The sequence below is a fragment of the Desmodus rotundus genome, chromosome 1 (assembly GCF_022682495.2).
Source record: "Desmodus rotundus isolate HL8 chromosome 1, HLdesRot8A.1, whole genome shotgun sequence".
Taxonomy (NCBI): Eukaryota; Metazoa; Chordata; class Mammalia; order Chiroptera; family Phyllostomidae; genus Desmodus; species Desmodus rotundus.
This window is the reverse complement of record NC_071387.1, coordinates 201,393,820-201,410,637: the sequence shown is the minus strand read 5'-3', so window position 1 is coordinate 201,410,637 and position 16,818 is coordinate 201,393,820. Positions and strand designations below refer to the sequence as shown.

Here is a 16,818-nt window from a genome sequence, read left to right as displayed (position 1 = left end):
AACGTTCCAGATTTCGGCCCTTGTAATAGGTGTATAGTGGTATCTCATTGCTGTTTTAATTTGCATTTCCCCAATGACATATGATATAGAACATCTCTCCACATCTAAATTGCCACCTGTTTATCTTCTTTGTCAAGGTGTCTGTTTAAGGTCTTGGGCCCATTTTTAAATCAGATTGATTTCTTATTGAGTCCTTTGTCAGATGTTTTTCCAAATATTTTCTCTCTGTCCGTGGCTTGTCTTCTCATTCTCTTGACATTGTCTTTCACAGAGCAGAACTTTTTAAGTCTAGCTTATCAATTATTTCTTTCATGGATCATGTCTTTGGTATTGTATCCAAAAAAGGTAATCAATTTACCCAAGCTCATCGAGGTTTTTTTTCCTGTGTTATCTTTTAGGAGTTTTATAGCTTTACGTTTTACATTTAGGTCTGTGATCCATTTTCAGTGAATTTTTGTATCAAGATTTTTTTTTTGCATGTAGATATCCAGCTGTTCTAGCACCATTTGTTGAGAAGACTCCATTGAAGCTATATAAAATTTTAAACTACTAAATGCTAGTGGGAAAAAATGGAAAATGGAAATCATCAACCAATGGGAGCAGATAATTATACGCATTACAGAAAAAGCACTGGAAGTTATATTTGCTTTTGGTAAAAGATAGAGGGAATAATTGTACTAATGGAGACTTCCACATTAAACTGTTTTTTCCTGGTTTGTTTGCATGAATGTCATAATTGTTAAGTGTGCCAGGGAAGCTTTGATTTTTTGAAGCAAAGTAAATTTATTCATAAATTTGAAAGTCAGAAGCCCACAGTGTTAAGAAAATGAGTTCCAGAACTAGAACATTTGGGTTCAAAACCTGGTTCTGACAATATAATTTAGGTGAGTTACTTAGACTCTCCGTGCTTTAAAAACCTCATCTGTTAAATGGCTAATAAGAATTAAATGAGGACTGCCGTTTGAGGAAAAGTGCTTTGATTTCACTACTCAAGTTTTCTTCTGTATGAAATGAAGCTTCTCTCTCCTCTCCTCACTTACTTCACCTCTTTCTAGTGCAGTTAACACCTACCACAAACAAAAATGATAGCGATGCACTTCATTGCTTTGCTGGTGTGCCCCTGCATGACGCACCTTGAGGACAGGAATGCTGTGTCAGTTTGATATTCCTGGCACTGGGCACAATGCCTGGCATGATTCAGTTTCAAATAGCTGCAGCAATTTTGAGAAAGAAGAACAAAGTAGGAGGGATCACAATACCTGATATCAAACTATATTACAAGGCCACAGTAATCAAAACAGTATGGTTCTGGCACAGGAACAGACATAGACCAATGGGACACAATAGTGAGCCCAGAATAAACCCAAGTCTTTATGGTCAATTAATATTCAGCAAAGGAAGTGGAAGCATAAAATGGAGTAAAAATAGCCTCTTCAACAAATGGTGTTGGGAGATCTGGACAGCTACATGCAAAAAAAAAAAAAAAAAAGAAAAGAAAAGAAACTTGACCGCCAACTTACACCATACACAAAAATAAATTCAAGGTGGAGAAAAGACTTAAATATAAGTCATGACACCATAAAAGTCCTGGAGAAGAACATAGGCAGCAAAATCTCAGATATTCCACGCAGTGATATTTTCACCAGTATGTCCCTTAGAGCAAGAGACATAAAGGAAAGAATAAACAAATGAGATCTCATCAAAATAAAGAACTTCTTCATCGCTGAAGAAAACAGCATTAAAATGAAAAGAGAACCAACTTTATGGGAAACATGTTTGCCAATGATACCTCAGACAAGGGCCTGATCTCCAAAATATATAAAGAACTCACACAACTCCACTCCAGGAAGACAAACAACCCAATTAAAAAATGGGCAAAGGACTTGAACAGACACTTCTCCTCAGAGGACATACAGGGGGCCCAGAGACGTGTGAAAAGATGCTCAGCATCACTAGCCATCAGAGAGATGCAAATCAAAACCACAATGAGATACAACTTCACACAGTCAGAATGGCCATCATAAATGAATCAACAAAGAACAAGTGCTGGTGATGTTGTGGAGAAAAGGGAACCCTAGTACATTGTTGGTGGGAATGCAGACTGGTGCAGCGACTGTGGAAAACAGTATGGAATTTCCTCTGAAAACTAAAAATGGAACTGCCTTTTGACCCAGCAATTCCACTGCTGGGATTATACCCTTAGGATCCTGAAACACTAATCCAAAAGAACCTATGCACCCCGATGTTCACAGCAGCACAACTTACAATAGCCAAGGGCTGGAAGCAGCCTAAATGCCCATCAGCAAATGAGTGGATTAAAAAACTGTGGTACATTTACACAACGGAGTACTAAGCAGCAGAGAGAAAAAAGGAGCTCCTACCCTTTCCAACAGCATGGATGGAAGTGGAAATTATTATGCTAAGTAAAATAAGCCAAATACCATATGATCTCACTTAGGAAGTGGAATCTAATCAACAAAACAAACAAGCAAACAAAATACAACCAGAGATACTGAAATAAAGAACAATCTGACAGTAACCAGACAGGAAGGGGGAGATGGATAATGGGGGGGGGGGGGAGTATCAAGGAACATGTATGAAGGACACATGGACAAAGCCAAAGGGGGTGGGTTCGAGGGTGGAAGGTGGGGATGGGTGGGGTGAAAACGGAGACAATTGTACTTGAACAACAATAAAAAAAACCAATTCAGTTTCTGCGTAAGGACTGGTAGATCTGTTGGGTGACCTTTATACCAGTCCCTCTACTATGAATTAGAATCATCTGCTCCTGTCTCCGTTATGAGAAATAACGCAAGGCAGCAGCCCCCTGCACCCAGCGAAACATTAATCCTTAAGCACACAATTCTTCACAGTATCCGTCACAAAGTGAAACCGTAGCGACACACAAAAAGAAAAGCCTGATGGATTTTGATGTACACCGAAGCCCCTAAGGAACGCAGTGAAATTTTGGTTCCTGTGTAAACTGTTTCTGTCGACAAGCTACCGACCGGCCACTGTCAGTTGTCTGGAGCACGGAAGAAACGGACGCGCACACTCTCAAACAGCTGCAGTTGGACCCTGGGGCTCGAGACACAAAGCCCCAGCGCGCGCTTAACCCAACCGAGCCGCGGCCACCGGGCGCCACCACCGACGAGGCCCCAACGCCCGGCTCCCACCCGCCCGGTCCCCCCGCCTCCCCGCGCCCCACCTCGGCCCGTCCCTCTCCCTCCCCCCCCCGTCCCTCCCCCTTTCCCCTTTTCTCCCCCTCCCCCAGTTAACCTCCTCTGATTTCCCCCGTCCCCACGCTCAACCCCGGCCACCCTTTCAAAACTGCCTCCCTCTCACTCGCTCCGCCCCTAACGCCCGCCTCCCGAAACAGCTTCCTCCTCCAAACTCCCAAAACGGAGCCTTCAAATTCCCCACCCGAGGAGCCGGAAGTGCGTCAGGCACTGGCGCCGAGGCGCTCGATTGGCGCGCGCGCCCTGAGCCGCGGGGCTGAGCTAGGCTCTTGGTTTTTTGCACGGTTTGCCTTGGCTTTTGACTTTTTCCGGACACTGGTGTCTTTAATTTTCAGGATGCCGTCTTCTTTGCTGGGTTTGGCGATGCCGGCGTCCACGTCGGCCGCAGCCCTGCAGGAAGCTCTGGAAAATGCGGGGCGGCTCATCGACCGTCAATTGCAAGAAGACCGCATGTACCCGGACCTCTCCGAGCTGCTCATGGTGTCTGCCCCGAGTGAGTGATCGGTGCGCATTTGGTGACTGGTTTCTCAGTCGGAAGGACTCTCGCAGGACCCCCTAACTAGGTCCTTATCCCTAGGGTGGACCCGGCGAAGGCATCTTGAAGTTTAGGACAGGTGTTTGCTACATTTTGAAGAGCAAAAAACTGCCTGTGTTCATTTTTTTGTCCTGTCCTTACTTTCTTCATTGCAGATACCTGAGAGGGTAGGAGTGAAAAACGCACAAAGAGGCAAAGACCCCCACCTTAAGGAGCTTTTTCACCGCCTCCGAGTGTTTATGGCTCGGGGGAGGAGGATCGCCTGATCAAAGTCTCATCCATGTTAATTACTCGCATTAGTATTAGAGTAAAACGGAAGAGCAAACGAAGTGAATTGGGAAATTTACCGTGTTGTCTGAAAGATATTCTTTATTACGCGTGGAGTTAGTGTCATATGGAGTGCTGGGAGGTGTTAAAAAGAACTGCCAGTGAAATGAAGAGAGCAGAGAAATCAGCAATGTTGATGGACAGGGAGGTAGGGCAGAGTTATATGCCAACAAGCCCAGTGGCTGGAAAATGCTTTGTTAACGGTTTTGAATTATTAGGAAAAAAGGGACTCCTTTGTGAGATGGAAATTGGAGAAAAGCAGAGAAGTGTAAGTGAAGTAGAGACAAGGTTTTTGGTAAGCAAGAACCCAGATTAAATAACCAGGATAATCCATGCATTGTAAACCTGAAGGACACCTCTGGTGATTTATAAAAATTGTGGAGTGGCCTTGTAATCACAGGAAAGACAAACACATAGCAGAAATAGTATTTGTTCCTGACAGCTACGCACCAGTGGGTCTGTCTTACAAGAACTGAGTGGCCTGTTAGCAATTCTCCTCTTGAACAGCATTGCTCACTTTGAACTCCTTAGGTTTGAAAGCGAGATATAAACACAGTCCCTACCTTCTGGTCTTTCATCACATCTGACCCAAACCCTCTCGGTCCACCATCACACACACCCACCCCTTCAAACTCATCTCTTCCCCCTCTTCCATTCTATTCTCTGCCGCCCGTTACAGTCACACTGCATTTAACGTGTTTTCCATGAGAGGACCCCTCTTCAGGGTTTTTTATTTTACATGTACTCTTCAGTATTTCTGGAATGTTCTTTCCTGGTTGACAAGTGATTCTTCCAAACTCCCTTAAATATCTCTTTGTGGAGGCTTTCCTAACCGTTCACATCTTCGCCAGAGTTATTAATTCCATCCTTTGTGTCCCTGCTGCCATTTAACACATGCACTATTCCATTAAAATATGTTTTGAGATTAAATGGGATGTGTGGGACTTGCTTCAGATGGGTAATTATTGAAGGTGGGTAATCGGTACATAGAGATTGATTGCAGTTTTCTCTCTAGTTCTGAGTATTTCAGATTTCTGTAATACATTTAAAAGTTGGGTCACATGTGAGTTTTCCCAGCGTCTTTGTACTTCAGAGAGCCTGAAAAGGTGCCTGAGCTAAGTAGGTCATCAGATCTAAAGAACTCCTTGTTCAGGACTAGAACGTGCAGGCCTAAGACACCAGCCTGCTCCTGCCCTTGGTGTCTGGCTCCTAGGGCAACAGAAAGGTTGCCAGGTGAGAACCCTTTGTAGAGCAGTGAAATGCTGCTTCTGTGGTATTCGTTGTACTTACCCTGTTGGTCTAGGGGGGAAATCTAATGGAAAAGGCATGCATTGTTTTAATCTGTAAATCTGTTTAAGTGAGAGAGGAGGTAGCTATTTTTTTCCCCAATCAATATTTTGCCCACACTTGTTTGATCTAAGAATCAGAGAGTAGATGTGTGTGTGTGTGTGTGTGTGTGTACACTTCAGATTAGTAAAATAATAGAAAAATACTAGATTATTGAACTAATCAATTTCTTTTTTCCGGACTAAGTACCTGGGAAAGATAACCTTGTTAACTTCCCCACCTTAACATTGGAATTTCTCAGGTCTCCTTTGCATCAGGTCAGAGTGACTTTATTCTCTCTGTACCTTTAGGACCACCAGATGCACAATTTTGTTGTAGCTTTCAATGCATCCGTACACCCAGTTGATGCCCAATACATGATTGATTTTAATTGAATGCTTTACTTTATTTTTTGTAGATAATCCCACTGTTTCTGGCATGTCAGATATGGATTATCCTCTACAAGGACCTGGTTTGCTGTCGGTGCCCAACCTTCCAGAGATTAGCTCCATCCGAAGAGTTCCTCTCCCACCTGAACTTATCGAACAGTTTGGACGTATCCTATTGCATTGTGTTTAGCACTTTAAACTGTTTTTAATTGGTAGTCTCATTATTATGATTCCTGTCTTGTGATGGATGAGTATTGTATATAAGTTCATTTAAAGGTTTTATTTAAAATACATTTAAGTACGTAGGTAGTTTACCGTGTGCCTAAAACATTTTATATAAAATTTAATGTTGAAAATTGAGTCACATTTGAATTGTTTTGGGACACTGAGGAGAGTGAATTGCTTACAAGAAACTCTGCATTTTTAAATATTATTGCAAAGTATTAATTTCCAGTTAAGTGGTATATAAGAAAGTTTTTACTGCCAGACTTTATTAGCTCAAAGACCCATGATTTTTACTTTTATTTTTTTCCCCATATTTTAACATTTTAAAACTGGGTTAGGGCTCAAAATACATTTACAAACAAAAATTGCCAGGTGGTGTTTTTTTCTCCCCCCAGAAAAGTTTTTGGTGTGGTTTTATATTTACTGGTGTCTTAGAATTGAAGTGTCTGTGAGATTTCATTTCTAAGGATCACAATAAGAATCTGTACAAAAAGATGTTAGGAATTGAAATGGAAATGGCATCTTCATTGATCGAGTAGCTACAGGAGTTTTCTTACCTTTAAAAAAAAAAAAGTTTATCTGGTTTTCTTTTTTTTTTTTAAGATTTTATTTATTTATTAGAAAGGGGAAGGGAGGGAGAAAGAGAGGGAGAGAAGCAGCAGTGTGTGGTTGCCTCTCACGCACCCTCTACTGGGGACCTGTTCCCAGGCATGTGCCCTGACTGGGAACTGAACCAGTGACCATTTGATTCACAGGCTGGCGCTCAACCACTGAGCCACACCAGCCAGGGCTATCTGGTTTTCTTAATGCATGGCATACTGTAGAAAAGCAAGAGATTTTTTTTTTTTTTTGCTAAGAAGATTTTATATCATTCTATAGCTCTCGTAATGAAGACTTCAAGAAGCTACCTTAAAATTTAATGAGACTTTTAAAAGTATATTAATCTATGCAGAATAAAAGGTCCTCATATTTCAATGCAATGATTTAGAAAAAGAAAGGAAGTGGAAAATTAGGAAAAATGCTTATGAAATAAATAGAAAAGCTAGTAAAATGTAATATATATTTTCCCTAAAATTTTTGCTGTTTCTCTGAGACTTTGTAAAATAGTGTTATTAAATATATAATCCACCTTATCCCTTGCTTAGTTTCTTAATATTTTTCTTTAATCCTCTGATAATACTATATACTCAGTAAGAGACATTTCCTTTAGGAAATTAATATGTTTTCACAGTTGTTTCATTGTCTTATAACTATATAACATAAATCTTTGCCTGCTTTTAAATCGCGTTATTTATAATATAAGAGAAATGCAAATTGTCACCTCTGACTAGCATACCATGTACTTTTTTATGACTCTTGCTCTTACACAATTGGAAAAACTGATTCAGTAAAACAGCTTTTTAATGTCAAAGTTCAATGGTGTTATTTATAATCAATATTCTATTTAAAGTTAGTAATAGTAAACGCACACTACATTTGTCCAGAATGCATTTCAAGTGGTCAGATAGCATTATTAGGAAATTATAAATTAAAGTGTTTCTGTCGGACACTGTGGCTCTCATTAAACTCATTGGAAATCATGGTGTTTTACCTGCTCTTTCTATTAAAGGGTGGGCAGGTCCTGATTTTTTCATCATAAATTTTATATCAAAGTCTTCTGAAAGTTTAAAGTAGGTGTGACTGAAATCTGTTTACCTTACATCCTCCGCCCTCAGACATGCAGTGTAACTGCATGATGGGCGTGTTTCCTGCCATCAGCAGAGCTTGGCTCACTATTGACAGTGACATATTCATGTGGAACTACGAAGATGGGTATGCATTCAAGGCTGCCATGCTTTCATGTGCTTACAGTTTAGATGATCTTTATTGCACCCAGTATTCTGCTTATTAGACGTTGCCTGATTAGTCTTTCATTCACCTAGTATCCAGGTCAGCGCTTCCCAGTGTGGGTATCAGTCACCTGGGGATGGGGTTAAACTAGGGAATCTGTGATAGCAGTTCTGAATGAGGTTCCTGAGTGCATTTGAAAAAGCTCCCGGGTGATGCTGCCAGTCTGGGTACCACTCTGAGTAGCAGGAGTCTAGTCCCAAGCTCTTTGTCCTTCAGTGAAGATAGTCTATCAGTAATTCTTTGAAAGATGGTTTGACATTTTTGAAGGCTTCTGTTTTCCTTGCATTTCTGTGGAATGGAAGACTGCTGATTTATAGAAATGACTTAACTGTTTTATAATTCTGGGCTTGAACTACGTGTAAATTAAATGTATGTAAGAGTCTGAGTGAATGCCTAAGGCATTTTTGCTTAAATTTTATTGATCTGGTGATCTCACTCTTGGCTTTTTGGAGGTAAATGTAGGCTTACTTTTCAGTACTTCATCATATTAACTTTAGGTGAAGTGTGGGATAGGAAGTCCATGTTACTCTCGCCTCTGAGTAATTAATGCACTTATGTATACACACACTCAAAACATTGTATCACTGAATCAAAATTGACACTAAGTGAGAACATAGAGCTTAAATGAAACCATTTTTGTTGCTGATCTTTTAAAAAAAATTGACCAACCTTTTCATAGGTATTTTTATTGTTGAAATGTTAGATAGTCATAATGGCAGTGATGTCTACTTGTGATTGTTCTCCATGTACCCTTACCTTTGCCCCGGTTTGTTATACTACCATAACTTACTCATTTTGATACTAAAGAATAAAACCTCTATTTAGGCATGGGTCTCCTCAAGAAAACTAAATGCAAAAGGTTTTCGGTTCATTGAAAATTTTTGTGTTTCCATTAACATCTAACATATTCATTTAACAAACGTAATGAGTCTGCCCTGTATTAGTTTTGTGCCAGGAACAGCACTGAATGGGATATGCGTGGTCTCTGCCAGCATGGAACAGTCTCACCTTGCTGTGTGTTCAAACGAGAACTCATCTGAAGAAAAATTATTTGAACACTGTGCTTATTGAAAAAAATCAAGGCACAAGTGCTGGGTATAAACCTTCCATTCACAAATTCAATTCTGCAGAAACCTGAGGCTTCGTTTCAGTTATTCCTTTGGCTTTCTATTTTAAACCCTAACTCCGTATGGGTGATGCAGACAGTCTTGTGCGATGCACTGTTCTCTGACCCTCAGCTTTCCCAGCATCAGTCTTGTTTGCGAGGGACCACAGTTCTCAAGGAGCCTGGGATGCCACAGCGGGAGACATGGGAAACCTGGCCTGGCCTACATAAGTGGCCGTTTAGGTGTTTTTGGTTTTGTTTGCATGACCCCTTTCTGGGCAACCAGAAGTTTTCTTCAAAGTCTGGATCATATTTTTTTTCTTGATATTTATCTTGCTTGGTGTTCTCTGTGCCTCTTAGAGCTTTGTTTTGATGTTTTTCATTATTTTTGGAAATTATTTCAACCGTTCAAATATTTGTTCTGTCCCATTCTGTCACTCTTTCTTCTGAGATTTCAGTTATACGCCTGTTAGATTATTTGGTATTGTACAGCAGATTTTGGGTGCTTTGTTCTGTTTTTGTTTCTCTGTTCTCTTTTCTCTTTTGGTTTCATTTTGGACAGTTTCTGTTGACCTAACTTCAGGTTCAGTGATTCTTTTGTTATGTGAAGTCTATTGAAAAGTTCTTAAAAGACATTCTTTATCTGCTGTGCAGTTTATTTCTAACATTTTCACTTACTCACTTCTTTTAATTTTCTTCTCTGCTGAAGTGCCTTACCTGTTGATGCGTGGTGTCCACCTTTTCGTTAAAGCCTGTACCCTGTTGATCGTATTTGTTTTACATTTCCTGTCTGCTGGTTCAGACACCCGGCTAGTAGCTGAGTCTTGTTCTGTTGATTGCTGTGGTTTTGGACAGCGGGGCTTTGTTTCCCCTCGCTATTTGGTGTCTCATGCTGTCCTCCCAAAAGCCAGACATTATGTGTGGAAAAATGGATACCAAAGTAAGCAGCGTTTATCCTTAGAAATGGGCGTGTGTCAGACCGTATGATTTTACTCATATGTGGGGTATAAAACAAAAAGAAATAAACTCATAGATACAACAGAACGGTGGGGACAGGATGAAGAAGGTAGAGGGGTTCCAACATGCGGTCGTGGAGGGAGACTAGACTTCTGTGGTGCACAATAGACCATACAGATGTATTACGAAATTGTGCAACTGAAATTTATATGATGTTATTAACCGTCATGACATCAAATTTACATTTACATTAACATTTACATTAAGTGTAAATGTTATCCCAATACATTGAAATTTAAAAAAAAATTTTAGGGGGAAATGAGTGTGGTTTTTCATTTGCTAGAGCCTAGCAGGAGGCCTTTATGGTGGGGGGAGATGACTTTTTCCAAGTCAGCAACTGAGCTGCGTTCACTTTGTTGTTCCTGAGGTTACCCTCAGTGGACCACAGGTTTCGCATTGCTTCCGAATTACCTTGCACTTAGGGTGCAGGTGGGTTGCTCTATGTTCCTGTTTCACCTGTTGCTGAACAGGTCCTCTCTACACTCCTGTCCCTCTCCCCACAGTAGATTGCTGTTACTTGAGACTTGCAAGGTGGGGGGGGGGGCGGAATGGGGAGCAGCATTCCTGTTTTCCCAGTTTATGCTTGGCCTTGGGCAGGCCCCTGTGCCTGGGTCTTGGAACTGAAGCAGTTTGTTTGCTCATTTATTTTTCATTATATTCTATAGTCGTAAAGAGTGTTGTAAGATAAAACTTTTTCTTTACGTGTGTAATATGTTTCTCTTCAACTGTTGACAGGGGAGACCTTGCCTATTTTGATGGACTTAGTGAGACTATTCTTGCTGTGGGGCTTGTGAAACCAAAAGCTGGTAAGAAATAAAAAAATATATACGGATTAAGTTAAGTTTGTATGTACACAGACTTCAAATGTTTTAGGACCAAATGACAACACATTTTAAGTAGTTGAATTTTCTACTGAAGTTTTGTTCAAAGTCCTTCTAATTAGAAATGAAGTAATTAAGAATATTTAACAGTTTCCTCACTTTATAATGGTATAAGTGAGTCTGCCTCTAAAATTGTTAAACTATATAGTTCCTGGATTTTATCTGGCTTACATTTTGTTACTCTTGATTTCCCTGAAGTTTTTAGTATTATGCATTTTTCATCACTTGCTGTAAAAACCATTTTTGTCTCTGTATTTTTTTTAGTTTTGACAGCCCAGGAAAGTGAGAACACAGTTCAGAATAAATCTTAGAGAAGTCACAGGCGTTGTTCAGCTCACAGTTTTAACCTCATTATGCCACATCTTTTACCAGAGCTACCGACAAGTAGAATTGATTTAAATTTAAATGCATCTCTTTTTTAAAAAAGATATAATCATTATTATATTTTTTATATTACCATTTAGTCCCCTTATATCCCCTCCCCCCAGCAATTACCACATTGTTGTCCATGTCCGTGAGTCCTCTTCCCTTTTCGCTCAGTCTTTCCACGTTCACCTTCCTACCAGAGGAAATAGTGGACGAAATTCACTTGTTTGCAGGGCATAAATAAAACTCTTTAAAGGTCACAGCCATTTTGAAATTACAACAATTCACTAAGTACAAACATGCAGTTTTAATGCAGTTTATATGATTATTTTGGAAATGTATTTTCTTTACATAGATTCTCAAAAGCATTCTTTACCCTGATGCATGTTTCCCTGTCTTATTGCTTAGAGTTTATTTATATGAAAGTTAATAGCTGTTGCTGCCCCCTATTTAATAAACACAAATTGTCCATCTAAAACAAAGAGTAAAATTTTGTCTTACTTAAATATAAATTTCATTGCAAATTAAAATTATGATGTAGTCTTTGATATAGCAGCAAAGGTGTTATCTTTGATAATTAAACAATTCTGATTTTGCTGTCAGCAAGTCCCGAAAATTCTGACTCTCAAACGTGTGTTAATGTTAACAAAGTCCGTATTTTACTTTGCCTTTTGCAAGGAAATATTATTCTTCAAGTAAAGTAATTGTTTTTTAAGTCACTCAGGCTTTTGGGCAAAAGTCTGCTTTGTTGATGCTTTCTATAAGCAAGATTATGAAACCACGTTTCAATTTTATGATTTGTTGAATAAAACAAGAATTCTTGTGTTTTCTAGTGCTCAGGAATTTTGCCTTATGCCTACAGAAAAATTAACAAGGTTTAATCACAGTTTTTGAGTTCAAGGAAGTATTTCTCATGTATTGAAGAGAAGCATTTTTTACATTTTCCAGCTTCAGTCTCATCTTCCAGGGTGATAACTTAGCTGAAAGAGCTTGTTGCTTTGGAGCAGTTTTTATAATAGTGATGATAATGATTGTGAGTCAAACAGTTTATTTACTTCATCTGCATGACCCAGTAAAGCTTCCACCAAAGTCAAAGCGCTCATAAACTCCTCCCTCCGTGTTATTCTTGGAATGGTCTTTCCTTGTCTCTAATAAAGTAATCCTGCCTCGGGTTTAATCAGCCAATTGTGCAAAGTCTGAACTTCTCAATAGAAGAGAATTACTCTATATTTTTCTATTTCTGGACAAAAATCTCTTGAAAAGGCACCAATTTATACTGACATTGAAATTGCATTTGAAGTTGAAGGTACTATTGGCCAAGTTTTTAGTGCCAGGGCATGACTTTGTAAAAAGCAGTGATTTAGGGTTCTGTTGAGTTTCTTCAGCAAAACAGCAAAAACAGATGTGTTGCAAACAATAAGTGTTCATATTTGTACATAAGTATTAAACTTTTTGTTGGGCAGTGAAACTTTGATCCATTCCAAAAACCTAAAGAACTATAGCAGTTTCTTACAAATACTAAAAAGGTGTACTTTATAGATACAAAGTGAATTCACTGAAGTGAGAAATGTCAGGCGTTTGACCCTGTTGCATCCTGAAGGAAAGCGACTTTCATTTTTACCATCTATTGTAAAATACTGGAGCAAATACATGAAAGAATTTTTTAAAGATTTTATTTATTTAAAGAAAGGGGAAGGGAGGGAGAAAGACAGGGAGAGAAACATCAATGTGAACATCAGTCAGCTGCCTCTCACATGCACCCCATCCACGGTACCAGGCCCGCATCCCAGGCATGTGCCCCAACTGGGACTCGAACTGGCGACCTTTCACTTTGTGGGATAAGGCCCAACCAACCAAGCCATACCGGCCAGGGCCATGAGAGAGTTTAGGGAAGATGAAATCACTTGACAAGGCACTGTTTTACTTCTCTTCCTTTACTCCAAGCCATGGACCTGTTCCACCATCCATGAAAGTCCCAACTTCCCTAAGGTTCTGTAATCAAAGGTGACTCCTTTGACGTACCATTGTGACTGAATACTTTGAGATAGGGCTTATTAAGGAAAATCCAAGTTTTCATAAAGCTCCAGGTTTTGGAATCAACTCATGAAATACCAGGTATATTTTGAGGTCATTAAGGTGGACAGCCTGTGCCTTCAGCTTCATGGCCTTGAATCCTGACACGTGACACTGGCTTTTAAGCTCCTTGATGTTCACTAGCGGAAGTAAAACCAGGTCATGATATAAGCTCTGTTGTGTTTTCTGTGATGTTTAACACCCTTAGATAGGCCCGGTGTGTGCAGAAAGAGATGTCCATAGTCACAGCATGTCATTTCCTTTTATTCCTGTCAGTGAGACACTAATTTTGGACATCATAACAATGACAGTGATGATTACACATAGCATTTCAAGCCACACGACACTTTCCAAATTAAACAATGCCTTAGTGTGCGTTAACAAAAAAATTTTCTACTTTGTAATATGCCCTGTGAAACTAAATTATCTGCTTGATAAATGGATTTGAGAAACTCATTGACATGTAAACTCATTTCTGTTTTTATGAATTTGACTACTCCAGGTCCCTGATATAAGTGGGATTATGTGGAATTTGTCTTTCTGTTACTGATTTATTTCAGTTAGCATGATGCCCTCAAGGTTCATTCCTGTCGTAGTATGTCAGAAGTTGTTTTAGAGGCTGAATAATATTCCATTGTATGTATATACCACATTTCGTTCATCAGTTCATCCGTTGACGGACACGTGGGTGGCTTCCACCTTCTGGACACTATGAATTGTGCTGCTACGAATGTGGGCATACAAATAGAAGTCTTTACATATTAATAAACCTAAAGTGTTTTGTAATATAACAAAATGCTGATTTTGAATGGTATTAAATACTAAAGTGTTTATTTTCTAAGGTGGTTCTTTTCTGCTGTTTACTTTTAAATTTTTTTTATTTGTTTTTTTTTTTTTTTTTTAAGAGAGAGAAAGGAGGGAGGGAGAGAAAGAGTGACAGAGACAGAAACATTGATTAGTTGTTGCACTTATTTATGCATTCATTGGGTGATTCCCGTGTGAGCCCTGAGATCGAACCTGCAACCTTGGCTTGTGAGGATAGTGGTCTAACCAACTGAGCTACCCACTTGGGCTGCTGCTTACTTTCTTAAGTGAGCATAGGTAGTAATATTTTAACATCGAAAGGAACTAAATTGGGTTCAGACTTTTCATATACTGTGTAATCACTAGCTCATTGTAATGGTAAATCCTTATTCCATAAATGCTTAAACACTGGAAATTTTTGGAAAAAATAACCCCAAGTCCATGTCTGTTTTATCTTAGGCATCTTTCAGCCTCATGTCCGACACCTCCTGGTTTTGGCAACCCCTGTGGATATAGTGATTCTTGGACTCAGCTATGCCAATTTGCAAACAGGTATAGCAACCCACGTGTTGTGTTTTAAAAATATATGTAACTGTTGGTGAATTTAATGTTATAATTAAAAACTAATCTTTTTTTTACTAAGTTAACTTTCCAGGCTATTCGCTCATAGAAAAATCATATTTCCCTAAAGATACAATATCTTTCAGGACAGTAACTCCACCAAAAAAGTATTTTGGATGTATTTACCATACTAATGTGCACATTTTAAATGTACAATATAAAGGGAGGGTAGTAGAAAAAGAAGAATCTGTGCTAGTGAGATTTTCAGTAATACCTTCAATTTCTGTGTTTCTGATTTGCTGAATGGCCTTTTTAACATGGAACACTGAAGTAAGAAGCCCTCAATCACAATCACATCAGTGGTTTCTTTTGTGTTGTTTTGGGTGAAATAATGTGGAATCAGTGACTCAAAATAATTTCTATTACTACCATATTCTTAGGCTCATTTCCAAAATTTAAAAATTTGAGTTAGTTTTCTTATTGATATGTTACAATACTATATTATATACTATATTTTTATGTATTTTATATATGTACCATAGGTTGTATTTCACCTGAGTTATTAAATTGTATTAGATTTTTTATAGATGTCACAGAAGCTTTGGAGTAATATCAGTAAGAATGCAGTAAAACATCATTTCTAAAGATAATACAGTGATTGTTTCCAACATTTTTTGAAAAGCTGATAAACTGCTTCCTGTGTTCTTTCTTTAAAATAAAAAGGTACCGGAGCTCTGAATGACAGTATGTGTGGTGGAATGCAGTTGCTTCCAGATCCTTTGTATTCTCTTCCCACTGATAATACTTACCTTTTAACAATAACTTCCACCGACAATGGCAGAATTTTCTTGGCTGGAAAAGATGGCTGTTTATATGAAGTAGCATACCAGGTAAGCCTGGCATTGATAAACATTTTTTCTCCCTTTTGATGAAGTAGGGATGGATTTTGGTTTTTATTTTGTAATTATATAAGCCCAATAATTTATTCGTAGAGAAGGTACCAAACATACAGTTCAAGCCGTGGGCCTGCACAACCCAGTCCCCTTGCCAGGGGTAAAAGCCTTTATCACTTCTGAGTATGTCCTTTTGGAACATGATACACACATTGATACTTATCTGTAAATATCTATACATATGTATTTATGTGTGGATACACATATACCAATACATAGTGTATTTTTGTGTATGTTTTTACTTGAATTATTACTTATATTATGTTACATAATTGGCTTTTCACTTAACTATGTTTTAGTTAACTTTCCTTAACAAGGAAAGTCTTGAAAGTCTTTCCTTGCCAGTATCTGATAATAGATAGATAGATGATTGATAGATAGATAAATAGATGTTATGTTCGGTGATTGATGCATAGTTGTCCATAAAATAGACATACATGGTTTACTTAACAATTCCCTTCCTGATGGACGTCCAGGTTGAAGTTTTCCTTTTCACAGTAACACAGTAAGTGTTCTGTTGCAGGCCTCCTTGGGCACTGAATACTTTTGTGGGTCAAGCTCTTAGAATTCTAATAGTTGGGTTATAATGTACCATATTTTGCCGTGTATACTGCACTTCCGTGTGTAATGCACACTCACGTTTTTGGTCCAAACTTTCAAGAAAAAATCATTCATTTTAATTTTTTAATTCAATGTTTTATTTATATATAAAACCTATTATCGCATACCAGGGTATTATTTTGTATGCGGATATCATTATTGCTTTCTAGGGTTACACTTTTAACACACAAGCATAAATAAAAGGATTTAAAACATTTATGTAGATATGGAATTAGTACTAGCTGTATATAATGCTCAACCTTATTTTTCCCTCAAAAATTTGGACAAAAACGTGCGCATTATACACAGCAAAAAACGGCATATGCATTTAAATGTTGGGCAGAGGTCAGGGAGTAGAGGAATTGAGCAAAAAGGAAAAAGAACTCGATTGCTGGGGAGAGGGAGGAGTATGGGGACTAAATGGTAATGGGAAAAATCAATAAAGGTAACAAGTTAAAATCGTCAAGTGTTTTCATATTGCCCTATGAGAATTTCAGACTCGTAACAGACATCTGTTAACGTATTTC

At 38.7% G+C, this 16,818-nt stretch overlaps 1 protein-coding gene and 1 long non-coding RNA gene across 2 annotated transcripts in view; one reads left to right on the top strand and one right to left on the bottom strand.

Annotated features, from left to right (window-relative positions):
- Positions 1–453: 453 nt before the first annotated feature.
- LOC128781234 (uncharacterized) lies at positions 454–1,614 on the bottom strand. The gene is made up of 3 exons (XR_008427163.1): positions 1,521–1,614; positions 1,134–1,211; positions 454–556 (listed from the first exon to the last, which is right to left on the bottom strand). It is a non-coding gene; the product is annotated as an uncharacterized lncRNA (long non-coding RNA).
- A 1,837-nt stretch (positions 1,615–3,451) lies between these two features.
- Positions 3,452–16,818, top strand: part of NUP155 (nucleoporin 155) — a 52,831-nt gene continuing 39,464 nt past the window's right edge. Inside the window, exons 1-6 of the mRNA XM_024578493.4 lie at positions 3,452–3,732; positions 5,846–5,983; positions 7,757–7,853; positions 10,789–10,859; positions 14,637–14,729; positions 15,462–15,628. Coding sequence (XP_024434261.2) covers positions 3,576–3,732; positions 5,846–5,983; positions 7,757–7,853; positions 10,789–10,859; positions 14,637–14,729; positions 15,462–15,628 — 723 coding nt within the window. The 5' untranslated portion in view covers positions 3,452–3,575. The remainder of the gene's footprint in view (positions 3,733–5,845; positions 5,984–7,756; positions 7,854–10,788; positions 10,860–14,636; positions 14,730–15,461; positions 15,629–16,818) is intronic.